This window comes from Leptonotus elevatus, chromosome 16 (genome assembly GCF_054856555.1).
Source record: "Leptonotus elevatus isolate MCC_2025b chromosome 16, RoL_Lele_1.0, whole genome shotgun sequence".
In the NCBI taxonomy this organism is placed as follows: Eukaryota; Metazoa; Chordata; class Actinopteri; order Syngnathiformes; family Syngnathidae; genus Leptonotus; species Leptonotus elevatus.
In genome coordinates this window covers 18,527,895-18,555,846 of record NC_141254.1, presented here as the reverse complement: position 1 = coordinate 18,555,846, position 27,952 = coordinate 18,527,895, and the positions used below count along the sequence as shown (strand labels likewise).

The 27,952-nt window shown below is 41.2% G+C and overlaps 3 protein-coding genes and 1 long non-coding RNA gene across 14 annotated transcripts in view; 2 read left to right on the top strand and 2 right to left on the bottom strand.

The window, feature by feature from the left end:
- LOC147161142 (sodium- and chloride-dependent GABA transporter 2-like) overlaps positions 1 to 1,396 on the top strand; it is a 32,661-nt gene extending 31,265 nt beyond the window's left edge. For both annotated transcript variants that reach the window (XM_086097847.1, XM_086097846.1), the window contains one exon: positions 481 to 1,396. In XM_086097847.1, the coding sequence (XP_085953973.1) occupies positions 481 to 603 (123 nt within the window). In that variant the 3' untranslated portion in view covers positions 604 to 1,396. The remainder of the gene's footprint in view (positions 1 to 480) is intronic.
- On the bottom strand, positions 1,118 to 13,972 carry p4ha2 (procollagen-proline, 2-oxoglutarate 4-dioxygenase (proline 4-hydroxylase), alpha polypeptide 2). Of its 4 annotated transcripts, none has more exons than XM_086097854.1 (16): positions 13,817 to 13,972; positions 11,573 to 11,668; positions 11,178 to 11,274; positions 10,070 to 10,221; positions 9,334 to 9,471; positions 8,576 to 8,815; positions 6,816 to 7,012; positions 5,591 to 5,767; positions 5,382 to 5,452; positions 5,084 to 5,183; positions 4,531 to 4,584; positions 3,825 to 3,884; positions 3,701 to 3,766; positions 2,730 to 2,798; positions 1,963 to 2,059; positions 1,118 to 1,861 (listed from the first exon to the last, which is right to left on the bottom strand). In XM_086097854.1, exons 2-16 carry the CDS (start codon positions 11,652 to 11,654, stop codon positions 1,791 to 1,793), a joined length of 1,671 nt encoding a protein of 556 aa, XP_085953980.1. In that variant the 5' UTR covers positions 11,655 to 11,668; positions 13,817 to 13,972; the 3' UTR covers positions 1,118 to 1,790. The 4 variants fall into 4 exon arrangements, with proteins under 4 accessions (XP_085953980.1, XP_085953981.1, XP_085953983.1 ...); XM_086097855.1 differs by having other exon boundaries at positions 3,861 to 3,884; XM_086097857.1 differs by lacking the exon at positions 3,701 to 3,766.
- The window catches only part of LOC147161139 (uncharacterized), a 30,058-nt gene continuing 15,435 nt past the window's right edge, over positions 13,330 to 27,952 (top strand). Inside the window, exons 1-5 of one of the 3 annotated variants that reach the window (XR_015097350.1) lie at positions 13,330 to 13,387; positions 20,960 to 21,153; positions 21,313 to 21,399; positions 21,522 to 21,635; positions 23,900 to 24,073. This is a non-coding gene — a long non-coding RNA (uncharacterized LOC147161139). Of the gene's footprint in view, positions 13,388 to 14,931; positions 21,154 to 21,312; positions 21,400 to 21,521; positions 21,636 to 23,899; positions 24,074 to 27,952 lie in introns of those variants that run through there. The other 2 variants (XR_015097351.1, XR_015097349.1) reach the window with 2 other exon arrangements.
- Positions 15,668 to 26,694, bottom strand: slc43a2b (solute carrier family 43 member 2b). Of its 5 annotated transcripts, none has more exons than XM_086097849.1 (14): positions 26,421 to 26,693; positions 23,771 to 24,067; positions 23,637 to 23,692; positions 23,470 to 23,546; positions 21,511 to 21,603; positions 21,288 to 21,421; positions 21,021 to 21,214; positions 19,193 to 19,336; positions 18,988 to 19,005; positions 18,301 to 18,433; positions 18,068 to 18,203; positions 17,070 to 17,143; positions 16,862 to 16,985; positions 15,668 to 16,788 (listed from the first exon to the last, which is right to left on the bottom strand). In XM_086097849.1, the coding sequence occupies exons 1-14, from the start codon at positions 26,576 to 26,578 to the stop codon at positions 16,627 to 16,629; spliced, it is 1,800 nt and encodes a 599-aa protein (XP_085953975.1). In that variant the 5' UTR covers positions 26,579 to 26,693; the 3' UTR covers positions 15,668 to 16,626. The 5 variants fall into 5 exon arrangements, with proteins under 5 accessions (XP_085953975.1, XP_085953974.1, XP_085953979.1 ...); XM_086097848.1 differs by having other exon boundaries at positions 23,771 to 24,065; positions 26,416 to 26,691; XM_086097853.1 differs by having other exon boundaries at positions 18,068 to 18,200; positions 23,771 to 24,065; positions 26,416 to 26,604.

Below are 27,952 nucleotides of genomic sequence, written 5' to 3'. Positions count from 1 at the left end.
TACTGTGATAGATTTTTGCTTAAAACCATTTCACCCTAAAAAAAACATTTATTTATATATATATATATATATATATTTTTTTTTCTTTAGAGCTCAGTAATGTTCATTCGGAAATGTCATCATCATTGCTCTTTTATTTTTTTATTTTTTTGTGTGTGTGGGTGAATGTGTATGTGCGTGCGTGCGTGCGTGTATTTGTTAGCTCACCAGAAAACCTATTAGAAAAAATCTCATACCGTTCACCTAAACCGAACACCAGGAGACCCGAGGGGACCAAAGAAATATTTATATATATTTTTTTATATATTTTTCTTAATTTAGTAAGAACCTTCGAGTACTCAATGTCTCCTGATAGGTTAGGAAAAAGGATCCCCACCCTTCATACCTTAATGTACTTAATTCGATCATTAAAAAATAATGCATCGACTTGCATATTTTGGCGAAAGAATTGTCATTGCCTGGAATTTCTTCTTTCCTCAGCGATTCCTGTTGCTGTGCCTTCCTGAGGACGACCTAAAATGTCTTCCCCCGCTGGGAGACGATGTCGTCGCCCCCCTCACTGACCTTAAACCTTTGCCCCGTCAAGACGAAGTCAGCAAGTGAGCGAGTGTGCAAAAGAGTCCAAAAAGGGGGACGAGTGACTACAAAAAAAAGCAAGTATTGACATTCAAGAACGGAGCCTTCAATTCAGCGCGTACCGTTTCTCAAAACAGGTGTTGGCAAACGTTCTTCTTAGCTGTACAGTTGATGAGGACGCACCATTGAGTCTCAACGTGTGCTGTGAGTTCCACTAGTGATATAACGGCTCCCTCTAGTGGTACATGAAACAATCACTGCGAAAGCACAGTTCGGTTGTATTTCACTTTAGGAACTTTTAGATAAAAAAATGGTTTCTTATGCATTTCTTAATGACTTATTTCTACATGAAAGTAAAAGTGCATACATAATTTTTTTTTTTTAAACTTTGTTCTCTTTTGTATACAAAAAATAAATAAAAAATAAAAACGGGAATGTTTTCTTTATGATGAATGAAATAAATTCCCAATATTCCTCTTTTAAAGTGCATAAATACAGTCTTTTATTATTTTTTTGCAACAAAATAAATTTAGAGACGTGCCATTGTAAAACAAAAGACCATTTATTGACTTTCCTGATAGAAAAAGCACATAATCTGATGTAATAATTTAAACACTGTATAAATAAAGCATCTCTTGGGGAGGAAAACGGCAAAGTTTGAATCAAGGAAACGGAATTCTTGTTTGACGTTTCATCTTCTTTAGTTCTAAATGATATTGTGGAGTGACTCGTGACTTGGATGACAGAGAAATTTCACAAAGTCTTGAGGAAAAGAAAACATTTCTGTCTGGCTGCTAAATAAAAGCCTGTTTGATTTGCATTTGTGCCCTTCCTTTTTTTTTTTTTTTTTTTTCTTCTTCTACTCCCTAATGTGTTCGTCTGCTGGCAGTCCTGACGGCAAAGCGTGCTAAAAACGCGTTCACACAAGTTCAACACGGCTAAAATAACGTAGAACTTATTTACGTTTTTGTGTATAAAAACTCCATTTATAGTTTTACATCAGAATTTACTTAACTTTGGTCTTTGGATGTGTTATAATTCTTAACAGGCTCAACGTATATGTTTACATTTCCTTATTAAAAACACGAGTTGAAGCTGACAAGATGATCAAAAATAATGTCGTGCATGGATATGTTTAAGAACTTTACGTCACGTGTATGTAAGAGTGTTGTTGTTGTTGTTTTTGCAGAATGTACAGGTCGGCCAGTCGAGGTTCAATCCACTTCTGTTAGGCCACAAGGTCTCAGGAATTCCTGCCCTCGCTCATGAATCCACTTGTTCGACACTGGAAAAAACAAAAAATAGGATCAAAGTGCAAATGTTTCAAATGTACAGTGGATATAAAAAGTCAGCACACCCCCCTGTTCCGAGTAAAACTTTACTCACCCCATTTACTCCCGACTAAGACAGGACAGGCCGCATGTCTGGTCCTGTAGTCTCCTTCCCCACTTTTGAAAAGGTTATACCAGAACACGGCCGTCCCCTGTGATGCAATAAGACCGGTGCAAAAACATTCAGCGAAAATCTGATTTGAAACGAGGATGACAGATTTGGGTGGGAAGTTAAAAGTGTTGTTGACTTCGGCATTATGCGGTCATCGCCTGGAGGAGCGCCGTTGTTCTTTTGTTGTTGGAAGCGCATAAAAACAGTACAACATCTGCCAGGCGAGTCAGACAACTGAGACGACGTCCAAATATTCCTGCCAAATGTGATCTTTTTTTTTTTTTTTATTCCGTGCAGATGGAGATTCTGGCGTGACCCGTTCAGCACGTTTCTTTTGAACACTTCGCAGGAACGAATTATGTTCAAACTCTGAGTAGCAGTAGTAGTAATAATAATAATAATAATAAATAAAGACTTATTGGCGACGACACGGGGAATTATGAACTACTGTATATCAAAAATGTGATCAAATTATAAAATAATATTGACATATTTATTATATAAATTTTTAAAATATTTCAAGTTACTTTTTTAAAATGAATTAATGAAGACATTTTAAATGACTTCAAATTATTTTTCTGTTAATCACAATTACTTTTACATAGTCTTTCTAAAATATTGTGAGATTAAGTTTGTATGTTAATCATTGTCACCCACCTTCACATAGACACAGGACACCCCCCCCCCCCAAGAAAACGATAGAAGCGTACCTTTTTGGGCTGGATTACAGCCCCAAAGTCAGGAAAAACGGTGGCGCCTCCTGCTTCAACATCACTCATCTGGGGGAAGAAAAAAAAGTTAATATATGATTATAAACAAACAAATGCTCAACAATACAAACTGTACAGTAAACACTTTCATTTGAATGAACTCTGAACAGCAGCTACTGCGGCTATAAAAGTCTACAAAATGCCTGCTTTTTGTCAAACAAATGATCGAAAAATAATTTGAAAACGTTCATGTGATTTTTGATCCGTGCAACTCAATCGAAAAACAAATATTTTCAAGAGGGCAAGTCATCACTAATAGCTGAGATATATACGGAGGTTGCGCAAGAGATGTGGCTGCATTCAGAAATAACCAATTGCATTCCAAATCATGTCAAATGAGCGCCTCTGATTTAAGTATTCATTTAATGATAAGTGATCTCCTTAAATTAATCAAATAATATAATGATCAAGTATGGCAGCCTATTGCTGTTGTTATGATAACAACTGCAATCATTTCTACTAAGTTTGGATGTTTTCAGTGCACCGTTGTAGTCCCTTGCTAATAAAGGCGTTCAATATAAAAAATAATAACCATGAACTGCCCCCCCCCCTTAAAAAAAAAAAAAAAGACATTCGTTTTTGTGCATGATGTGCTTAGTTGTATTATTGAGTCATTGTTTATCGACATGCTAAAGGGGGTGTGGGGGTGGCCCAAAAACTCTTTACAAATAAGTACTGGAATTGATTGACGGAATGACAATTTGACATTTCTTAACACGCGTACTCCAATTGCGACTCCTTCATGACTTATGAGTTCTTCGCCATCGCGATCGGTCAAATCAATTCAAGTCCCCGATTGAAGCCGAGTTGGCGGCGCGGGCCCACAAAGCCAAAGATAGCCGGCGCCGCAAGCTGACCGACCGCGGCCACAACTTCCCCCCCCCCTCAAATCGGCGGCCGCACGTACTTACATAGCTCAAAAAAGTCGCCACACGATTTCCAGTGCCTAATCTTTTGAAAGCATCTGGCTCATCTTTCTACGAAGATAGAATTCAAGGGTGAAATACACAATGAAGGCAGCAGACGTGTACTTACGTAATTGAGGAATGTGGCAAGCCTATTTCCATCGACCTTGAGGTTGCTGTCAAAAGGACGCTGCAACAGATGTTTATACCTTTATAACTCGTTACCAAGACTTGGCCCCGCCGCGAAGGGTAAGCGGCGAGGCGCGAATGCAATCAACCTTTCATCAAAACTAAAAACCGTTTTTTTTTTTTTTCACGAGCTCACAAAAATGCCTTTCATATGCGCGCAACTGTGCAGGACGCCAATTCAAAACAGGTTCTTCTGATGCATTAGCCGCGAGCTTGTCCCGAAATGACCGCGGCTGCGATTGATACAAAATCGCTCGTCGACTTTGTGCGCAAACGGCTGCGCCAAGAACACGCGGGCGGATCGCATGGACCTCACGCGCGCCAGATGCAACACACATAATACAAAGTGCAAACATTGACTCAGGGCATTCACTTTCAAGACATACACACACACACACACACGCGCGCACACGGTGCTATCTTTGTGGGGACATCTCATTGACATGATGCATTTCCTAAACCTAAACTCTAAAACCAAGTCTTGAACTTGTGGGGACCACCAAAATGTCCCCACAGTTTCAAGTCGGTCCCCACAGTTTCAAGTCGGTCCCCACAATGGTAGTTAAACCTGGAGAAATGCGTGCATGGGCCCCACAATGTAGCAAAGACAAAGCACACACACACTCGCAGTATTTATGTGAACTCACCCTGGAAAAGTCAAAATGTGGCTCGTACTGTCCTCCAACGCCGTAGTTAGCAACCTGGTCAGCCATTAAAAGAGATGACGTCTTATACATTTCAAATCAAAATAACAAACGAACTTCTGCATATTCCCGATTCAGCATTCATAAATTTGCATATTCAAATTTCTTTTTTTTAACCTACTCTTCATTATTTGCTATAAAAGGATGAATTAGTCACTCTCAAGTGCTGTTATTAGGTTTAATTCCTTGATAATGCTTTTTATGTCAGCATTCGAGATGCCGTTTTGGTCGACGGTCCTTGAATGCACCTCGTGCAGTTAAAAGTGAAACTGAAAGTACGTTTGTACTTCTCCTCAAATACTGCAACTGCTAATAAGTCTACTTTCCAAACAATTATTCTTTGTGTGTGAATTCCAAAAGGTGAGTTGAATGATTAAGCTGCAAAAGATGTCACAACAACAACAAGTACGTCAGGTCTCTATGTTGGCAATAATTTGTATCGCATGCAATGAACAATTATCACGATACGGAGTATTTTGACCTATTTGAACTTTACCTGTAATAACTCCGCCGTGTCGACCGTCAGGCCTGTGATGTCCTGTATTCTCTGATTGACTCTGCCAATGACCGGATCGTCCTCTTCTTCTAACCAGGCGCTGGTTAAATGTAAACATAAGTGTATAATTTAGCCAGGTTCAAGCACAGGGGTGCAAATCCAGCCTCTTCAAAAGTATTTTTTCGAAGTATTCATCTGAGCTAAACGATCATCGAATGCGGAGGAAAGAAAGAGCAAAAAAAAGATGGCAAGCTACCAAAAGGGTGTCATTACAGTTGGGCATGTTTTTATCAATCACCTTTTTGATACTCTGTAGTTGGCTGTGGTCAACACGCCCGTTTTGGGGTCTCGGACTGTGGCTCTGGCAAGCTTAAAAAAAAAAAAAAAAAATATACAAAGAAAAGCGGAATTCAGTACATTATCACCTGTTGTTGTTTTTTTAAAATTAAATATTTCAACGCCCATTTTTTTTTTTTCCAAACGGCAATGTCATTGGTGTTGTCCCACCCTGGGTTTGGCCATCTCTTTAATCTTGTCGATCTCAGAGTGCAAAAGGGCCTCCAGGTAGCGCACGATGCGCGGGCTGTCCCATTCGTCCTCCTCCTTCATGGGCTTCAGCAGCAGACGAGGATTCCTGCGTCCGTCCTGGTAGCGGCAGAACAAACGGCTGCGCCTCGCTTCGGTCTGGCGAAGTTTCAACGTCAAAAAGGAAGCCATCGGCATATGCAGGTGTGTGTGCGTGAATGTCACATTGCGAATAATCAGCATTGTCCGCAAGTGCGGGAGACTTTTGCAATACACGTGTGCTAAATGATTTGTCTTTTTATAGATTAATATGAAAATGTTTATGAGTATTCATTATGTGATGTTACACAACATCAACAGCTGCACTTGGCAATAAAGTTTAATTGCATAGTGGTATAAGTTTAGTAAAGGTCATAAAAAATTAATAAATAAAAAAACACCAATGGCGCCCCCTGTTGTTTACTTTGAGCTCAATTTGGGGTACACCAATGGCGCCCCCTGTTGTTTACTTTGAGCTCAATTTGGGGTACACCAATGGCGCCCCCTGTTGTTTACTTTGAGCTCAATTTGGGGTGCTGCATGCATTTTATTCAACCATCCAATTACTGGTGGAGGCCGGTTTGATGAAAAATAAAAATGTAATCATGGAAATTTTCCGGACTAAAATTGACGGTATTCTGATTAATATTGCGTTAGTGGAATATGAGTTAAGCAGCCAAATCCAGCCGTTTTTATCCATCTCAGGATGCGGCCATTTTGCCACTTGCTGTCGAGTGAAGATGACGTCACAGTTGCTCAGGTAACAACCAATCACAGCGTAGCTTCAGAAAGCAGGTGAGCTGTGATTGGTCGTTGCCTGAGCAACGTTGATGTCATCTTCAGTTGACAGCAAGTGGCAAAATGGCCGCCCCCTGAGACGGACAAAAATAATAATAATTGGGATTTTGCTTCATCACTCATATTCCACAAATATGTAACATTAATCAGAATGAGATCACATGTTATTGTCAAGAAATGGTTGACTTGCGCTTTAAGGAGAACCACGTACTTTGGAGTTGAAAAGTTGCTTCTTGGGATTTATTTTGACAATTTAATGGCATCCACTTGATAAATATTGACTCACGTTTAAAGTCATTTCCTATTTGAGTTTACCAAAAAGGACTGATGAAGCATGTTGCATGCATTTTTTTTTCTCATCCCGTCTCACCATTCCGTCCTGCTCCCCTCTGCAAAGGGCCTCATAGATTTCTCTCTCGGGCAGGTGGTCTTTGGGTCTGACGTACGTCCCCAGCTGGATGGGCTCCTCGGAACCAGGCTGATGGGTCCACTCCTCCTCACTCTGGGCTTTGAGCAGCAGATTTTCAAAGTAACGCAAGTTCCCCCCTGCCCTCTGGTGGCTGGGCTCTGTCATCACAAGGGGAATTGCACTTGTCAATCGGCTCCACAATACGGCAATGAAGATTGTTCAGGTCAAATACGTCCTTTGGGTCAATAATGGTTGGGAAACGATGTTCTCTCTTGATGTCATCCTCGGGTTACGGCAACTACTTACTAACATGCACTTTTTTAAAACCTTGATTCAAATCATTTTTGATTGACAATTATTTTAAGTCTTTTAAATTGATAAGGAACAAGAAATGTCAATTAATATCCATGCAGAAATATAGATATAAAAAAACAATAAATATAAAAATATGTATTTTTTTTTCGAGGGCGCGGGCAATATCCAGAGAAAAAAAAACACTTCATAAAGTGGCAAATTTACGAGAGAAAAAAAACTCATAAATTTGCGACTTTATAAAGTGGCAGTGTGTGAGAAAAAAACTCATACACTTACGAGAAATACACGTAGCGTTGCTATAATGTGAGGATTCGTTGGTGGTTAATGGGACACTGTTTATAAAATGAAAAAGGCAGGATGGAGACGGATTCATTCTTGACGTAAACTTAACTTGTCATACGCGACAGCCAGAGCGACAACACTTCCTGATCCCCTTTCAGTTGGCTGACCAATCAAAAGCGAGCATCATTTAGGTCAATGCAAGTGAATGACGAAGACCAGCACATACTTTATTTTTATTTTATTTTAAGTTGATGTATTGTATGAATGTGTAGCCTAAATAATAATTCTGGGAACATAAATGTAAAAGTAAATATTTATTTGAACAAATGAACTTAATTTCTTGATCGAGGCGTCTTTGTCGCTGGCCGTACCAAACGCTTCAAAGTGCGAATGCTTAACACGATATGCTTAAATTCACGACTATCTCCTTATTTGAAAACCCGAACGATCTGAGTAGTACGCTACGTGTATTTTTTCTCGCAAATCTGCCACTTTATAGTCGCAAATTTGCCACAATTTATGAGTTTTAATATTGCCCCCGCCCTCTAAAAAAATATATATATATATATTATACGTGGCCCTAATAGGCCGTCGTAGGGGGAAATGTTCATATTTAAGTTTTTTTCTAAATAATCTTTTCCTCCCTCTTTTTTTAAATATATGTTTTAATGTGATACATGTCAATTGGATTGGATTGCAGATTATTCATCTATGTTTAATAATGTAAAAAAAAAAATGCTAACATGAACTTTTTTTTCCCCCCATTCTTGTATGCTTAATCAGACTATCCTGATTCATGTTACTATAAAAATGAATTACAACTGATGCCGTTGAGCAAAAAAAGTCTGTCATTAATTCAAAACCAAACCCATTTGACCTTGAAAGAATTTTAGCAGCCGTCACCGCAGACTCCGACAATGGGCCTAAATTAACAGGTTAAAAACCAAGAGCTCATACATGGGGTGGGGTGGGCCACACCCTGTGGTTTTAGCCTGCCCAAAACCTAATTATAGTGCATGCAGAGGGACTGCCCAAAACTCAGTACTGTGCAATGTTAAAGGGACAACTTTTTTTTCTCGTTTGCATCCTGAATTGTTTTCACCATTTTTTTCCCCCCATCTTACCGATGGCCACCAGCCGGCGCGTCAGCTCGATGGCACGGGGCAGGTCTCCCATTTGGTAAACGGAATAGCTGAGGTAGTCCAAAATGGCTGCCTTGGAAACCACAGCTTCCTCGCCAGCATCGAGTTGCTTCAAGGACTGTTGCATCCACAGCACCGCGTGATAGTAGTCGCCGTCGTTGTATGCGGTCTTGCCCATGTCGGAGCAATCGTCCACAGTCAGCACGGCGTTGGAGTGCGTACCTGGGGACGACAATTAGGACAGTTGAGATCAAACATTTTGTTTCCCTTTCGAGAGGAAGTCCAGTGGTAGTGGAATATGAGTTAAGCAGCCAAAATCCAGCCGTTTGTATCCATCTCAGGGGGGCGGCCATTTTGCCGCTTGCCGTCGACTGAAGATGACATCACAGTTGCTTCGGTCTCAGGTAACAACTAATCACAGCGCAACTTCAGCAAACAGGTGAGCTGTGATTGGTCGTTGCCTGAGCCCTGAGTAACTGTGATGTCATCTTCAGTTGACAGCAAGTGGCAAAATGGCCGCCCCCCCCTGAGATGGATAAAAACGGCTGGATTTTGCTGCTTAACTCATATTCCACTAACACAATATTAACCAGAATGTCATGTTTACACTAGAGAGGTCAGATATAACATATTATTCTCAAGAAATGTTTACGGTTGACTTCCACATTGGCACTTTACTGATTTTTTTTTTTAAAGCTCTCGCTATTGGAAACATTTGAATTTTCTTCTTCACTCCACACCTGGAAGCCTCCCTTTGGAAAAGTCCTCGGAGTCAAGCTGGTAAGTGTCCTGGAGACGCATCAGTGCCTTAGCTGCACCCTTCTCATCTTCCGCGTCAGGAAAATACTGTCTGTGCATGGTCATGTTGGAAATGAACCCTGGACAAAGCGGAGAGAAAAGTATTGAAAGCCTTGGAATAAGATCAACTGCACTACAGCATTTATTGAGTCGCACAATAATTATTCTGATACGAAAAATGGCCTCCAATATTCAATGCAGTGCCAATTCTAAAGGTAAACGCCGCTGATGTTCTAAATCCACAATTTGATATTTAACCCTTTCAGACCCGCATTTTTTCTGCTGAGCATAATTATTTTTTGCAGATTTTTCCCCACATAAGAACAACATGGAGTTAAATTGGACAAAACGTCAAAGTACAAGCCGCCCTCTATGAAAATCTTGCATAAACCACATATTGGAATTTTCACTTTTCCTTCGTTTATCTTTCTCACACAGAGATAAACACCCCCCACGCACACACCAAACATGGGCAAACAAGTCAGCTAAGCAACAACTGCAGCTGTCCCCGTTCCTGCTTTGGTTCCGTTCTGAGCTCATCTGGGCAGCAGATATTTGCTATCATTGAGCTTCCACATGCTCAACATATTCATACTTCATTTTCTACCTTATGAAGAACAAAGTAGAGCACGCGGAAATGTTTACAGATGTTGTCAATTTTTGCGCTGGGTTTCCTACCATCCGAGGGTTTCTGCAGCACAAGGCTCTCCAGCTGCGACCACTCGGTGTTGAGTCTCTTCATGAGCTTGTAGGCGTTCACCGGGTGAGCCAGGTAGCCTTCCGGGTCGGATGTGGACATTCGGGTCAGGTCATCCAGCTTCCTGGCCCAGCTTAAGTCAGAGCAAAACCCAAGTATTAGTAATCAAGATGCTTTCATGAGTTGCAAAATGTTTTCCTCAAATAAATAGTTCAAGGGGAAGTCAACCGGCAACATTTCTTGACAATAATGTGACCTCACTCGTCGAAACAAGACATTGTGATTATTACGTTTGTGAAATCCAGCTGGGGTTTTTTTCTCCCCATCTCAGGGGGCGGCCATTTTGCCACTTGCTGTCGACTGAAGATGACATCACAGTTGCTCAGAGCTCAGGCAGGCAACGACCAATCGCAGCTCACCTGTTTCCTGAAGCTAAAGCTGTGATTGGATGTTAACCTGAGCACTTGACAGCAAGTATATTGACAAAACGGCTGGATTTTGCTGCTTAACGCGTATTCCACGAACATAATATTAACCAGAAGACCGTATTTAGACGAGTTGGGGCTGCAAGAATTATTTTTTGAGGGGGGGGGGGTTGACTTCCCTTTTAATTCGAGTAAAAACTAAAACACACTTTGTATGGATTACAAGCGCTGATGCTTGCCAGATCTTTTTGACGCCTTAAACCAGGGGTGCTCAAGTCCGGTCCTGGAGAGCCCCTAAACCAGCCTGTTTTCCATGTTTCCCTCCTGCAGCACAGCTGAATCGAATGATCAGCTCATCAGCAAGCTTTGCAGAAGCCTGATAACGATTCCTGATCCTGAATCGGGTGTGTTAGTGGAGAGAAACATGGAAAACGGGTTGGATAGGGGCTCTCGAGGACCCAACTTGAGCACCCCTGCGGCTTAAACCAAACAGATCGGTTATTGCAGCGATATGTCTTGTTTTCACAGCGCAACAATAAAGATTGAATTCCAGATGTCACCGCCATGCCCTGACCTGCCACCGCCAGCTCATCATCATCATCATCATCATCATCATCATCATTTAGTTTCCTTTACAAGGATATGAATGAATTGTGCACGTTACCTTTTGACCTCAGCCAGCTTCAACTCTTCCGCTTTGATATAATCTCGGAGGGAATGGACCAGCTCTTTCTCCGTGTACAGGAGGTCCGTCATCTGGCCTGCAGACACAGAGGACGCACATCTTTCCAGCTCCGACTGAATCTCACAACAAAGAGCGGGCCGGCATTTTTATTTTTTTTTAAGGCTTGGCATGCTTCCATTCGTTGCGCAGAGAAGTGGACAATTCCATGGGTTTGTTCAACCGTGATCAATTCACTGCTGTTGCCAGGAGGAGGAATAACAAACTGCTTTCTGTTTCTGCTTTGCAAGAAAACATACGGGGGGGGGGGCCGACGAACCCACCGAGAATGGGGGGGGGAAATGGACTGCCGGCTTCGGCGTGACCTGTGAACCCACCTATGGAGGTGAAGATCTCGGCTTGCGTTCTCCAGCAGCAGCAGAGCAGAAGCCAGGAGGCAAGACGCGTCGGCGACCTCATTTTGTTTCAGTAACCTACAAAGACAAATTTGACACTTTAATAATGGCACCTAAACAAGTGTTTAAAATTGGTGCACATATTTAAAAAAAATATATATATATATATATTAGGCCTGTTTCATTTGAACTAAATTAGAAACATCAACTGGGGGGTGATAATGAGGCTTATCTCTCAAAGTAAATAAACAAAATAAAAATAAATGAGGGGGTTGAGGGTTCAACTGCCTTTGTATATATTGAGGTGCTCGCCATTTTGTTTTCCAAAAAAGATGAACCATTGGGTATTCATGCGTGGCGCTTTGTGGCCGCTTTGCTTGAGTATACACAGAACACAGGCTTGCCCTGCCCGGGCAATAAAAGCGCAACGGTGACGCTCGGGCTCAGACGCCAGAACACTTTTTACATCGCTATTTGCCATTTATAGAACCCACAGGAGTAGCTTTGGTTTAGCAGCCATTTATGAGGAGATCTCTTCATGTTATATTGAACTAAGTGCTTGTGCTTTTAAAGTTTGCTTGATGAATGTCACCCAAGTCAGACAAGAACTTGTAACTCTTTTTTTATTTTGTCGCAGTGTTCTTCGACACCAAACCAACCGGCACACATTCCTGAAGAGTTTTGCTTTCTTTTAAACCGTGATTCCAATGCGGCTTTTATGACCGACGTCAGAACAGGGCAGGATATAAGAAGTTATGGGAGGAAATTCCAAGCAACTGTATTTTTGGAAGCGGGCTATCGAAAACGTTTGCGTGGTTACTTGTAGCGTACAATTGTTCATCGTTGTACTTTTTTTGTGTGTTTAGTCATTATTATTTCTGGAATTACAACATAATTCTATGAAACTGGACTCAATCAACCCAATCTGGATGCAATGTGTATTTTTTGGGGGGGGGGGGGGGGTTCTCTCTCCAAGGATCTTGTTTTATTCAGCTGGATGAGAAAAGCTAAGTTAAGTGAAACAACGTGTCACTGTTACATGAGCCTATTTAAACGTTGGCTAAACCTCACAAAAAAAAAAGCAAATGAAAGGTCATGTAATAAGACAGATTTTTTTACACTAACTTTGTGCTTTACCGGAAAATGCAGTTAGACTACCGGTAGTTTTTTTTGTCACTGCAACGAGTATTCCTGGTTATGTGCAACACACCTGTCAGGTGAACAGTACTGAGATGAATCCTCACGACGTTTGCTGGTGTCGTACATGATGACAATTTGCACTTCAAATTCTGACTTTTTCTGAGGCATATTTTATGTGAAACTTGAACTCCAAATCTGACATGAAATGAACACTTGTGTTTACATAAATACTGTTTGTACATGAATGCATTTTATTATCAGGAGAAGGGGATCCATGTGGAGAGATGAACATCCATGCACACTTGTTTGAGCCTGCGAGACTGCTTTGTGGTATGTAAACACCAAGAATTATTTAGCAAACGGTCACAAGTCTAATAAACACTACCGAGGAATGCAGTGACTGAGAATTTACAGATTTTCCACATTATCGTGAAGACCATTTTTTTCTTGATATATTTTGCCATCATATTAAACGTTCCATGTGCCCAAAACGTTTGCGTCAAATTAAAAAATATATAAAATAAATACATAAATAAAAAGTAAAAAAAAAAATAGCTAATTGATATGAAGCGATAAAAGACCCTCCCCCAACGTGACGTCACGGCAATAGTAGTTTCTAGATTTGAGAGTCCCAACGCGGCAGCTCGTTTGGCTCGCGTGAGTAAAAACAAAAAAAAAAGGTACTTTCCAGTGACAACAGCAGCTTTTTGTGTTCTAAATACACACGTATAATGTGGTAAGACGTGATCCTGACAAAAGTCGTCCAAAAAATGCGTATGTTGCTCTGACGCCGAGTAAGTTGCTCAACTTGTTCGAAGTGAAACATGACAAGATTTAGTTAGTTGTGTTTGTATGACACAAAAACAAACAACAACATGTCAGAAACGAACAGGCGGGTGTGTATACTAAACAAGTCCATGTTGTTTGATATTCTTGCTACGACGACGAACCCGTGTTCCCGGGCTTGTAAGCTTCCAAGTTGGACCGAGTTGTCGGCGACCATGCCAGCATGTTCGCAACGAAACGGAGAGCAAAACGGAAATGCAAAGAGTGGCTAGCGGGGCCATTTGGAGAATGTGCTCTTACCTTCGCCTCTTGGGGTTCGAACATGGGTGTCACGCAGTGAAGCGTGAATAGTTAGCACCTCGGGGGTGAAGAAGGACGGCCAAGGGGGTCCGAGACTGTGTCGCTGCCACGTACAGAACCTTCCTGGAAGAAGCCGTAATACTCATAATCGCCGGGCAACAATCGGGCTGTTGAATTCTTCTGTGTTGCATTTAGTGCACCTCGTAAATTTTAATGGTCTGTTCTCTCATCTGCCCCCTCTTAATTATGTCAGAAATTTAAACATGGATTTGACATAATAATACGAGTGTACTGTTTCTGAAAAATTCATGAGCCTTGAAAAGAGTCGTGCACACTATTTAATATTTTAATTTGGAAAAAATACACCATTTTTATTTTAGCATTTATATATTATAGATGGATAGAGGGAAGTACAATATTGACAGTTATATATATTGGTAAAGTGTTGACTTGTAATACACCTAATATCTAAAGCATTGTGATTTCCTAGGAATGCTGGAGACGTTGTCATAGTTTGTGATTAGTTGGACCCCAAAGCAGCAACAAGACGTTGGAAAACTAGTCTAATAGTCTTTATTGCAAAAAATAACTAAAGTGACAAACAAAACTGAACATTACAAAAGAACAAAAGAACAGACGAAACAAAATGTGAGCACTGGCAGAGAATCATAGAAAAAGTGTTGTGTTGACATTTGTTTCCTAATTATTGTATACAAAATAACTAATGAATATAATTAACTATTAATAACAACAATATAATAAATCATGTTAAATTGAGCATGTGTGTATGAAAGTTGTAAACATTTATTTAATCAGGATCCAAGAAGCAGCTCTCAGCTTGAAAAAAGGTCGTGTTTTTGCTTCTCACAACACAAGTTCGGCGTGTTACGGTAATTACGGTAGCGCCAAACATGCAGTGGGTCACGTTCACACTGTGTATCTTGTGTTTCCATGACTTCGGCTCGGGATGGACCCACCGCTGCATTCTACAGGACCTCGCTTTCCGTCTTTCTTTTTTTCACATTCCAAGTCTGGGATGTTTTAGTGTGAATGTGCAAGTCCAATGAAGATAAATGATGGGGGGGGGGGGGGGGGGGGGGCATTCCAAACTTGCGTGGGCCTCACAAATACAAACATTGTCGTCAAGAGCAGGAAAAAAGTCACACCACCAACATTTCCAGTGTTTGTTTCATTTTTAGATAGAACAGCTGTTGGATATGCATGACGTTAGACTGGTTTTTGGGCTTTTGACTTCTTGAAAGTACATAATAATAATAATAATAATAATAATAATCGCTTACTTTATTACTATTGCGCTTGAACATAAAGATTTACAATGAGAAACAGTAGAAAACGTTGTAATAACGGACTTTAACCAGCAGGCGTCACTGTGGATTAACGCAAAATGACGTATTCTTGCAACTGCTGCGACTCATTTCTTATGTTCTCAGAGAATTTGCATATTATTGCGTGTTCGTGTAATAAACAGTGCATTGAGCCGGATGGTTTTGACATAATGAGCTTTTTTGATTGATTCGCTTCTTGTTGAAACGTCTTACATAAAATAACAAACACGTTAGCGATTCTACACCAACTATACAATGCCAAACAAGAGTAGGAGTCAAATGCAAATGATGTAAATTCAGAGGAAAACAAGATGAATGTGAGTTGAGATCCAGGTGGGGCAACATCTCAATGGAAGGAAATGATAAGGAAGAGCAGAAATGAGAACATTCACACACTTGTAAAGGTCTCATTGGTTAGAAATTGTTTAGTGCTGAATCTATTGAATTGTATTAGATATCTAAATATTCATTTTTAACCTGAGCAGAATAAATGTGTTTGCTCATGTTGTTCACAAAGAAAGCAATTGTATCTTTATTACGACTCAAAAGACACATCTGGAAGGCTTAAAAAAAAAGAAAAAAGAAGTATGACACAAAATAAATATTCAAATGGCTGCGTTGCTTGTAGCAATGGCAATTATGCAGTTTGCTGACGTACATCTTTAGCATTGTACCTACTTGAAAACAATGTCAGCCACTTAAATGTGTGGAAGGGTAGACTACAGTCAAAAAAAATGACCAATGGAAACACAAGGTGGTATTAAAATGAGTTCAGTCTTACAGAACAAACAAAATTGTGAAATGATTTACAAAGGAGCATTCAGGCCACAAATCATCGAATGAAGTCAAAATATCACGAGAAAAAATGTCAGGTGTTTTAATTGTAACAATTCAATGTCAAAATGTGATAAATATAATTTAATGTTTATTGAAAACGATTTCTGAGTGTGTAATTCTGTCAAGTTTAATTATATAGCCCTTAATCACACACGAGTCTCAAAGGGCTGAAGTTCTCGTAATATTACAACTTTTTTTCCCCCCATAAGACTGCAACCACAAAATGTCATATTTTTTTCTTGTAATATGCTGACTTTTTTTTCCTTTGTAACAACGTTCTCATAGTCACCCATTAGGTTGTTAAAGAAATTTGAGCATTCGATGATGTAAGCAGTTTCATAGGACAAAAAAAAAGCTGTTCAAATGTGGAATACTGTTGAGGATTGCGGGAACGGGAACTTTCCTTTCACAGTCTTTCCTCTTCCGCTTGGTTTATCCTTTTCACAGTTGCGTGGTAGACTCGCACAGCACAGAGTTTAAATAAGAGGGCGACGGCGTGCTTGCTTGCTTCATATACATTAGTCGTAAACAAATGGTATCGCTAAACAGGATTTGTCAAGTTTTGCGCGCTGTGGCCCGCGTGGCGCCACCCGGATATCGTTTCTCATCATTCTTTTCCATCTGGGATTAAACAAAGGCCTCTGGCATGTCGGCGCCGTTGATTTTGATGTAGATCTTGGCGTTGTTCTCCTTCTCGTGCCTCTCTTTGTGCAGCAGCTGTCTGTAGCAAACCAGGTAGAGCGGCAGCAGGAAGCCCAGCATGCTGAGGGCGAGCAGGCCAATGTTGACCTGCAGGGGGCGACGTCTGCATCAGCGGACAGAATGTTTTGTATTTGTGCGCGTTGTGCGTAATTAAACGTACCCAGAATGGGTCTCCCTCCAGCGGTCCCATCATTGCCAAAAAGAGGGGCTGCTGCAGCAGAGCAAAGACGGCGCTAACGAGCGACTGCATGCCCGTGAGGCTGCCGAACTGCGACGAGGGGTACCTGGCACAAGGGCAAACCGGTGCGTTTAGTGCATAGTTTGAAAGATGATTTAGCGAGAAGATCGTTAATTGCATGAAAACTTACACAGCGGCGTAAAGGCCACCGACGGCCGAGTGAATGAAACCTCTCACCACAGTGTGCAAGATAAACGACGCAATCTGAAACAAGAGGGATAGCGCTTCGTGGGTATGGGTCATTTGAAAATATGAAGATAGGAGAATGTAGATGTTTGAACAAATATCGGCACTCTGTCAGAATGTGGGCAGCAATTAACTTCCAAAAGCTAAATATTACCATGGTCCCAAAAAACGTTTTTTTATGTTGTTTTTTAATGCTAGAGCATACAGAAGGCGTTGATGCAGCCTCTGACCTGAAGAGAAAAGCTTACTATGGTAGTTATGACAAAAACGGCCAGCAGGTGGCAGTAGAGTATAAGAGCTCAACCAGGGCCATGTTGCAAAAAGGCTTTCCCCCCCCCAGTGTTTTCAACAGATTTGTGAATAATGATGAAACTGAGTTATATTCTAATGCTAATTGCTGCAAAATGGAAACAGCAATTAACTCGGTTGCTTCCAAAAGCTAAATATTACCATGGTCCCAAAAAACGGTTTTTATGTTGTTGTTTTTTTAATGCTAGAGCATACAGAAGGCTTTGGATGCAGCCTCTGACCTGAAGAGGTGGCTTAAAGCTATGGTAGTTATGACAAAAACGACCAGCAGGTGGCAGCAGAGTATAAGAGCTCAACCAGGGCCATGTTGCAAAAAGGCTCACCCCCCCCCCCCAGTGTTTTCAACAGATTTGTGAATAATGATGAAACTGAGTTATATTCTAATGCTAATTGCTGCAAAATGGAAACAGATAGAAATATGCTTTTTTTCCCCTCTAATATTTCTTTTGGCAGGTTCCATGTTTTATATCAATAGACCACAATATTCTGTGGGCCCTGCAAAATCCAGTAAAACAGCCGGGAGCGATATATAATATAATATAATAATGAATGATGTCATTCCACACTGGATTGACGTTAACATAAGAATCAAGAGAAAGTCAAAACTATTTAAAACAAAACACAACTGCTCACCTGAAGGGGCAGGTTGGGTATCAGGGAAGTGATCCCGAAGCCCACCAAAAGGACATTGGTGAGCACAAATGCGCGCAGGGCGTTGGTCACCTTCTGGGTCTTTTTGTCTCGTCGCTTTTTCTTCGGTTCATCCCTGCTAATGATATCCTGGTTATTTTTCTTTTTATGGCATTTCAATATTGCCATTTCCGAGCACGTATGCGTGAATAAAGGGAATCCTAAATGAAACTCACTTGCTGGACACATCCTTTGATCCCTCTCCGTCGTCGCTGTCCTTTAACTTCCAGTCCATAATCTGACCAATCACAGGCGTGGTCATGAGGCAAAGCAGCTGAAGTACGCCGAAGATGGACGAGTACAAACTCACTGCGACGACCCGGGCCATGCGAGTGAAAAACACAAATATTAGAAGCAAGAAATACTGGCATTAGATGGCAAAAGCGTTTAGAACGTTTTCAGAATGAGCTCAGGAATGTTATGGTTCTAGTTAATTATTAGTATTTAGCAGGAAGTAGTCTATCGAAGAACACAAAACTCAATACAGAAAACCAAAAGGGAAATTTATGAAGCGCTGCATAAAAGGGCAAAAGTGCTCATGTGATGTGCACTTGAGAGGTCAAATTCAGCTGCTAATTACGAGCAATGATTAATAGAAGTTTCAAGCTAAAGCTGAAGGACGTCTGAAGGACAGTCGAGGTCAATCAATAGAAAACTATGAAGAAAAAGCAGAATGTTAGCGACGGTAGACCTGAAACAGACTCTTGCGGTTCGTGTTAAGCTGCCAAACGTTAAATAAAGGCCAACCTATTGAAAGAACAACAACCAGAAGGTGATTGCTGCCATCTATGTGCTAAGCTGAAAAATGTGAAATAAATGCTAGGTTATTGAAAGAAAAGTGACTGCATAATCTCAAATCTTACCAACTTCCATTCTTTCCACTGAAAACCAAAGATTGGGAACAACAATTATTCCCACAACTTTAACTATGAGATGATTAACATTGTTTCAAAAAAAATAATAATTGAGCATTTTATTAGGAAGAAGAGGGGAAATGTGGCAATGTACTGTTTAAACTCCTGCTTGAACGCGATTCTCAGCTCCTGCGGATTCGACACAAACGCTAACCTGTGCTGAGGTCGCCATCGCTGAGCACCTCGAGGACGCTGTTCATGGCCCCCATGTAGAACAAGAGGCGCAGCTGAGTGACCGACATGGTCACCAGGCTGAGCAGGAAGATGGGCGTGGTGATGGTCTTCAGGAATGACTGGGCTGCAGAACAGGACGAGATGATGGCGCAATTACACTCTAAAAACAGATGGGGTCAAAAAGAACCCAAATTGTGCCAAAAAAGGGACCAAGGCTACTTTTTGGGTTATTTAGTTTAGCCAAAAAAGTTGGGTCAAACAAATAGAGCCTGAAAAAAAAGTTATTTGTGGGGTTATTAATTTGATTTGACCTAAGGGTTAATTACTCAACTTTTTTGGGTTAAATAACATAAAAAGTTGGGTCGGTTCATTTTGTCCAAATTCAATTGGAACCCAAAACATTAGCTCAAATACCCTCTAAAACAACCCCCGACAATGGGTTGCTTTGTGGGTTAACAATTTAATTTGACCCAAACTTTTAGGATTAAATAACTCACAAATTTGTGTTAGTTCATTTTTGACTCAATTCAACCGAGTTATACAATTAACCCAAAACGTTGGGTCACAAAACAAACCATATGCTGGGTTGCTTTGTGGGTTATTAATGTAATTTGACCCAACTTTTTGCGGGGTTGAATAACTCAAAACACTTGGGTCGATTAATTCATTGCATCTATCCATCCATTTTCGGAACCGCTTATTCCTCGCAAGGGTGTCGCGGGGGTGCTGGAGCGGGTCAATTAATTCTTGAGCCGTCATTCAATTAACCCAAAAAGTTGGGTCAAACAAATAGAGCCTTGAAAAAAAAGTTATTTGTGGGTTATTAATTTTATTTGACCTAAGTTCTTGAGTTAATTACTCAACTTTTTTGGGTTAAATAACATAAAAAGTTGGGTCGGTTCATTTTGTCCAAATTCAATTGGAACCCAAAACATTAGCTCAAATACCCTCTAAAACAACCCCCGACAATGGGTTGCTTTGTGGGTTAACAATTTAATTTGACCCAAACTTTTAGGATTAAATAACTCAAAAATTTGTGTTAGTTCATTTTTGACTCAATTCAACCGAATTATACAATTAACCCAAAACGTTGGGTCACAAAACAAACCATATGCTGGGTTGCTTTGTGGGTTATTAATGTAATTTGACCCAACTTTTTGCGGGGTTGAATAACTTAAAACACTTGGGTCGATTAATTCATTCCATCTATCCATCCATTTTCGGAACCGCTTATTCCTCGCAAGGGTCGCGGGGGCGCTGGAGCGGGTCAACTAATGATTGAGCCGTCATTCAATTAACCCAAAAAGTTGGGTCAAATGAATAAGTCACTGAATTAACCATAATTGGGTGGCTTTGCTGGTTATTAATTGAATAACTCAAAAAATTCTTGAGATCAAGTCCGGGCTTCGGCCTTCCTGGGTGGAGTTTGCATGTTCTCCCCGTGCTTGCGTGGGTTTTCTCCGGGTACTCCGGTTTCCTCCCGCATTCCAAAAACATGCATGGCAGGTGAATTGGACACTCCAAATTGTCCATAGGTGCGATTGTGAGTATGGTTGTTCGTCTCTGTGTGCCCTGCGATTGGCTGGCAACCAGTTCAGGGTGTAACCCCGCCTACTGCCCGAAGCCAGCTGGGATAGGCTCCAGCAACCCCCGCGACCCTTGTGAGGACAAGCGGTACAGAAAATGGATGGATGGATGGAAAAAATTCTTGACCCACTTTGGGTTCTTTTGACCCCAACTGTTTTAGGATTCCAGTTACGAAGCGACGACCGATAAGGGGCGAGCGGCGAAGGACCGCATCTGCCTACACTCTTCTCGGGGCTTCCCGTCCAACTCCAGGTCCATGGTGGAGAGGCAGAGCTTGCCCTCCTTGGTGGGCAGATCTTTCTGCACCAGGCTGTTGCCCACGCTGAGACGACGGCCCACCGTGGTCACTTGGCGGTAAAACTGTTTGCCTGTGATTTTGTGGTCGAAGCCCAGCCAGCTGAACTTGATCTTAACACTGGGAAGGAATGGAGAGAAAACGGGGGAAATGGTGACCTTTGACATTTTTGTTGTGTCTGCGCTATACTAACGTGTAGTCCATGTCCTCTGGTCCAGGGAAGGGTTCCAGGGGCCAGTTGAAGAAGCAGTTCAGGAAGACGAGTCCGGCACAGGCTGCCCACACCACTAGAATAGTAATGAACGGTACGCCAAAGTCGTAGATCACCTGCGCAAGAAAAATGACAGAAACACGCTGACGATCGTGTTGACTGAAGGTGAGTGAATAAGATGACTTTTTTTTTTTTGTTCTTTGACCTTGACGCCAGGGAAGGTGACGGCAGAGGAGGCGTAGGAGCCAATCATCAGGGCGATGAAGGTGGAACGCAGGTCCCCGAACATGTTGGGCAACTGGTGGAAGAGGCAAGACAGTTTGGGGCGCGGTAAGCGCCATTGAGCCAACGCGACCATTTTATTTCCTACAGCTAAAAAGTATTTTTTTCACAAAGAAAACAAAAAAAAAATGACACAAGGTTCATTTATGACCGGGATCGTTAAGTCCAACATCTCAGAAAAGCGAAGAACGTGGGTGGCAAACATTCCTAAACGAAAGAGAATTAACAAGCGCTTCTGTTTCGAGACACTGAACAACAACAAGCACATTGAATTACATAAGAGATGGGAAAGGAGAGAAAGTGGAGGGGCGCCTCCATGGCGGTGAGCCAGCGGGTCGCTACTTGGCCGTTTGCCCAACACCTTAAAAAGGCCGGATGATATCCTTCTATCTGTCCCCAGGTGGAGTCTTGTAATCATTAACAAAAGGTTTTCTTGTGTCCGCATATTATCGTGATTGTAAATGAGAAAAGAGCGAAAGGGGGCCGCGATGTGCAGCATAGATAGAAGGTCTGCGCGGCACGGCAATATTGCTGACGTTTTACAGTGTGGGCAGATTGACGTTAGAACCCGTTTTGCAGTGGACAGCATCGCCATGGTACACTTCTGGACTGCGGGCCTCCCTTTGCAGGCTCAAACGTTAGCGGAGGTGGGGGAGAAAAAAAGAGAAAAGAATGCTGTTGCGAACGCTAAATCGTAAAGAGCATCAAATGTTGTCGTTTCTCTTTGGGTCCGAGCCACGTTTAATTCCAGGAATAGGCAACGCTGACGACAACGAAAAAGAATGACTGCGAGTGGTGCGTAATTGGTTTTTCTGTTTGTTACTTTGTCTTACGCGAGTGGTAAATGATGTTCTACTGGGGTGTAAATTATTTTCTTAAACATTTTGTATGTCTATCATTTATTATTATATTATTATTGTAGTATCATATCTCATAGAGTTTGGCTCAGCATGAACTTGAATGCAAACTCCAAAGCAAATATGTGCACAATTTTTTGAGTTTTCGATTTTTTTCTGCTGAGCAAAATGTCTTTTCTTTTTTTCTTTTTTTTGCTGCTGATTTGACTTTTTTTAAGAAAAACATGGAAATTTTCTTTGGGGGTTGTGTTTTTAGTTGTTACAGTGGACGCCGGGATAACATGGCTGTAACGTGTTTGTAAACTTGCCAAGCTTATATGCAACATTTTTAACATGAACATCATGCAAATCAACTTGTGATTGTGATTGGTTGCTTAAGATCCAATCATGAGCCAGAAGTGTTGACATCATCCAAATAATGCGTTTTATTGGTTTTAGACGCGCGACTATGTCATGTCCACTGGGACCATCTACGGGTTTGAAGGGGTTTTAATTCTGCAATGAATGGCAACGTATACGCCACCGTATGATCTTATGGTTATACATCGATATGGAGAAGAATTCGTTTTTTATTATTACATTTAATTAAATTAAAGCGTCAACTCTGGAGATTGATTTCAATTTCATCAAGCGAGAAGTTCTGAGAATTGTTTCTATGAGAAAAAAGATGGCCTGTGAAACGGAGTCCATTTTGATTTTTTTTTTTAACAATTGTATTTTACAGGAGAAGTATTTTATGCTATTAGAACAGTCTTTTGATTTTAAATATACTTTCGATTTGTTAATTTTACATTAGCTTTGAAGAAAAAGTTGAAAACTGAAGTAGAAAAAAAATTAATTTATGTGATTAATTGCGATTAATCGCAATGAATTACGGAAAATTGTGTGATTAATTAGTTACGAAATTTGACTGTTTTTGCTTGCTTGCGCACTTCTCGTACCGTAGACATAATGGATGAGAAGTTTCCAACAGTTGCTAATGTGTACAGACTGCGTAGCAAAAAAAGGTCCATTCACACGCTTACCGTGAGCGAGGTGAAGGTCATGCACATGCCACCAAAGCCATTGAAAGTCAGGGCGATAAAGATCAGGACTGAGAGTTCTGTAAATGGAGCGGGCGAAACAGTTCATTGGACCGCTCGACAGCCAAACATGTCACCGACCAAACACGGATGCACCGTTAGCGCCTTACCGTTTGGCTGGTAGGCTCCATAAGCAATTAGCAGACAAGACAAGCCAAAACATGTGCTGAAATGACAACAAAACATGAGTTTAGATCTTCTGCCGCGGAGGAGTTGTCGTCAAAGACCGTCTTTCGGCGCTGACCTTCCCAACAATCGCAGTTTGCGAGGTCCATATTTGTCCATGACGATTCCCAGCGGCAGCGTGATAGCGGAAAGAAGGAAGGAGCCCACCGTGAAGGCCAGGTTCAACATCTCATCCTGCTCTTTACAGATGAGCCAGCCGTTCATCCTCAGGAGCCCGCTGGCCGGCACCAGCGGCTTCATCTCCACCCCGTCCCCGAGGGCCACCGCGGCCTCCTCGGCGCCGTCGTAGTAGTCGACGTACTCGTCGGGCGCCTGCGTCGTCCCCAGGGACATATTGTAGCTGGAGAAGTTGCCTGAAAACGTAAGTACGATTACTTCTTCTCGTGGATCATTTCTAGTTTTCTGGAAGAGACCGTTTTTTGGAGTTTGCCGACAAGCGCTTTGGAGCAAGTCTTTTAATTGACACTTGTAGAGTTTTATCCAGAGATTAAAATAGAATGAATTCATGCTGTTCCGTCGTTGCTTTAGAATTTAAATGGTTGAGATTGCATACATTTAGAGGTTGTGAGTTCGATCCCCCGGCCCTTGCGACCATGTTGAAGTGTCCTTGAGCAATATACTTGAACCTCCAACATGAATTTTGTATTTCATGTTTAACACAATAATTGCATTTAAAAAGGTTGGAATATGTAGCATAAAAAAAAGTCTAAAACTCTAAAACTGTGTTTCTCAAGCCTTTTTCAGTGACGTACCCCCTGTGAAATATTTTTTCAGCCAAGTACCCCCAAACCAGCGCAAAGCCTTTCTGGTTGAAAAAAAAAACAACAACAACAAAGTGTGCTGACAGAGCACACTTTTTGTTGTTGTTGTTTTTTTAAATTAAAATTATTGTTTTATTTATTAAAATTGTTAACTCTATTTGTATTTACGTGGTCTCTCTTGAACTATTTAGAAATAAAAAGCCAAAAAAATAAAATAATTATAAACATTTGTGCACATAAATCAAAAAATAAAGTATTCTCCTTATGGATTATAGTCAAGCTTTGTTCTCAAAAATAAATGAACTGATTCTAAAAAAAAACGTGTTCAGAGTTTTGGTGGCATATGACAAGTTGGATTCAACCATTGTCGTATTGGAGAGATGCTGATTTTTAGGACACTGAACTAGAATAGCCGACTGAATATAAAATTAATTATATGAACTTATATTTTTTCTGAAATTTACACTTACTGTACTTTCTAAATCTATTTTAAAATCTCACGTACCCCCTGGAGTGCCTTCACGTATACCCCCATTTGAGAACCACCGCTCTTAAAAAAAAATAGGAGTTTTTATTTTTATTTAAGCCGACTATCTCGAAAGCATGTCATATCTCTCCATGATTATTGATTTCTCTGTTTTGTTTTTTTTACTGTCAGCCTCTGTAAATCCCACTGCTCATCACTTTTGCTATCAGCCTGTTGTTCCCTCCTTGCCCTTTATCAGCAGACTTTAAACTTCCGTATGGCCGCTAATAAAGTGCTGCTGGCGCTTTCGTCTGTCACATGCCTGAAAAAAGAGCTGAGCTGGTGCTGCGATCATCTCCTTCTTACATCATAGGCTGCGAGATAAGACGTTTTGTATCATCACTTCCGGAAGTTACTTGTACAGGTGCGAAGGCCAAATGTTTACCGTCGTCAGTGACTCACTGGCTCGGTTGGAAAAAAGACCCGTACCACAGTTCGGGTTTTATTACTGTGAGATGAAAGGACATCCATTTTTGTAAAGACTCTGAAGACAGATAACAGAATCAAACAAACTCTGACCAGCCAATAGTTCACTTTGGTCACCAACTACATCCTGTCCACGTTATTTTACGTATGACTGGGAATTCGCCATTTCCCTTTTAAAGCAAATAAATAAATAAATACAAATAATTAATAATAACATTTTTTTTTTTTTTTTTTTTTAGAAAAGAAAAATAACAGTGAGAATGGTCATACCATTAGTACCAGACACCAAAATTATCATTATTTATTTTTGCAGTGCAGTTTTGCAGCTTCTGAATGATCTAAGGGCTGACTCGGAACCAGTCACAAGAAGGAGTCATGCCATATCACCTATAACAAAACCTGTGTACGTTTGGCATTTCCATGTTTCTGTATTGGGCCATTTCAGCGCACTGTGACAATTGACGCTGGACTCTTTCAGAGCATTTGTTCTGTTTTCCTTACCTTACTTTTTTTTTTAAAACACAATGTTTCACAGGACGAGCAGTCGAGATGAGCTAAATCAAACTAAACAGGTCTTTTATGCACTTACTCGCTACACCAAATGATCAGAGTGATAGATTTATTTTCTGGAACTCATTAATATGCTTGTTTGTCTTCCACTAACACTTCCAATTCCATCACTTCAAACTCATCTTGCGCGTGTGATGCTCTCCCAAATGTTCCTCGGTGAAAACTGGTCAGCGTTACCGAAAGCGCGAAACCCTCTTTGAGAGCCATATGTCGGTTTACCAGGGATGTGCAAAAGTTATTTGGGGATAAGACCGGCAAGGAAAAGCTGTTGATGTGCTTAAGCATAATGTTTGCTTTCAAAGTGACATCGCCAGCTATTGGCCTGGCATGCACAATACAGTTGTACCGTGCTTATTCATTAAGAAGAATAACTGCTGTTCCCCCTACAATGAATACAAGCTGCGGCGTTAAGCGACTCACCTTCATCATCGCTGCAAAGGTACGAGTAGAATCCCTCGGACTTGAGCATAATGAGAAGCGACCCCCATCCCAGAAGCACAGCAGAAAAGAAGAGATTCTCAATGATAGCAGTCACCGCCATCCACCAGCGGCGGGCGAAGGCCCCGGCCAGCGTCGGCGCCATGGTTGCGCAATTGGAGGTAGGCAGGCAAGGCAGAAAGCGGTCCGGAGCTGGAGAAGTGAGAGAGACGGAGGAGGGGGGTGGGGGGGGCGGAGAGGGAGTCGCTTGCTGTCGCCTCGTTGACCGGCGTCGCGATGAAGGATCAGCGATCACTTTATCTGGGAAAAGACAAAAGCGTGAGGGGAGGGGGAAGGTTTTATAGTCGGCCTATCGCGGCAGGACGCCGAAGGCCAGTCGGGGCAACTTTTATAACAACAATTAACATTGAACCCTGCCCAAGATAACTGAATGTGCTGCATGCAATCATTCTAATGTCATCTATCAAGAATATATACTTGTAACTTTTCACTAAAAACACGTACAGGTTAATAATGTTTACTACCGTAATGACGAATGGCAAATTTTGAAACACGTTTGGACCCTTCTATTATATTCCGTAATAACGGAGTGGAATAAATGAGATTCTGTTGTTTTCTGGGAATAAAAAGAAACTGGTCTAAACTGGGAAAAACTGGACTCCATCACCTCCTCCTGCCCCCCCTGCCGAAATGTCCTCAGGGGCCCATTCAACCGCAGCGTTGCAATTACTGTACTCTTGTCCATTCAAAGCATAAAGGGAACACCAGACAAACAAATTGCTGTAACAAAATTGGAGTAACAAAGCTAATCACAGTTCCGGTTCTGAAATGATCCCAAATGCAAATTGATAAATACACTCTCTCAAAATCGTCCTTAATCATTCCATAAAACAAGCACAAGTCTTACCTCTCCAACCTGTATGCACCACCACCACCCATGTGTCAAAAAAAACTACATTTTTCCAAAGGGTGTTTTTATATATACAGTACACTGTACAGGGCCGTTGTAGGGCGCCCCCTACAGACTAGCAGCGGAATGACGTCCTTATCTGTGCAAAACAACTCGACAAAAACAACTGCGTTACTGCGGGTCTATATATTTCGATTGTTACTGAAGTTTGCGACACACACACACACACACTTTGTTTTTGTTGTCTGAAACAAATTAAACGAATAATCAAATTGTTAAAAAAAAAATAAAAATCTGAATTAAAAACACTCTTTGAGGGTGAAACGTAATGTTACGATTGGGACATTATTATTCAAGCCAGACCAAAAACACATAATGGAGTCTTATAGATAAGGATGAGTGTTTTTTCTTCTTCTTCAGACTATACCGATACTGCACAGAAACCAGGAATTGATTGATTCATTGTTCCCTAACGCCACCTGTTTGCTCTATTTACACTGCGTTAACTGGGCTTGCAAAATAAATGGAAATGGGGAATTTAAGCAGACCGATCTGACTGGGAAACATTTCTTAAAAGAAGAAAATGAAGAAAAAAAAACCTACACTTAC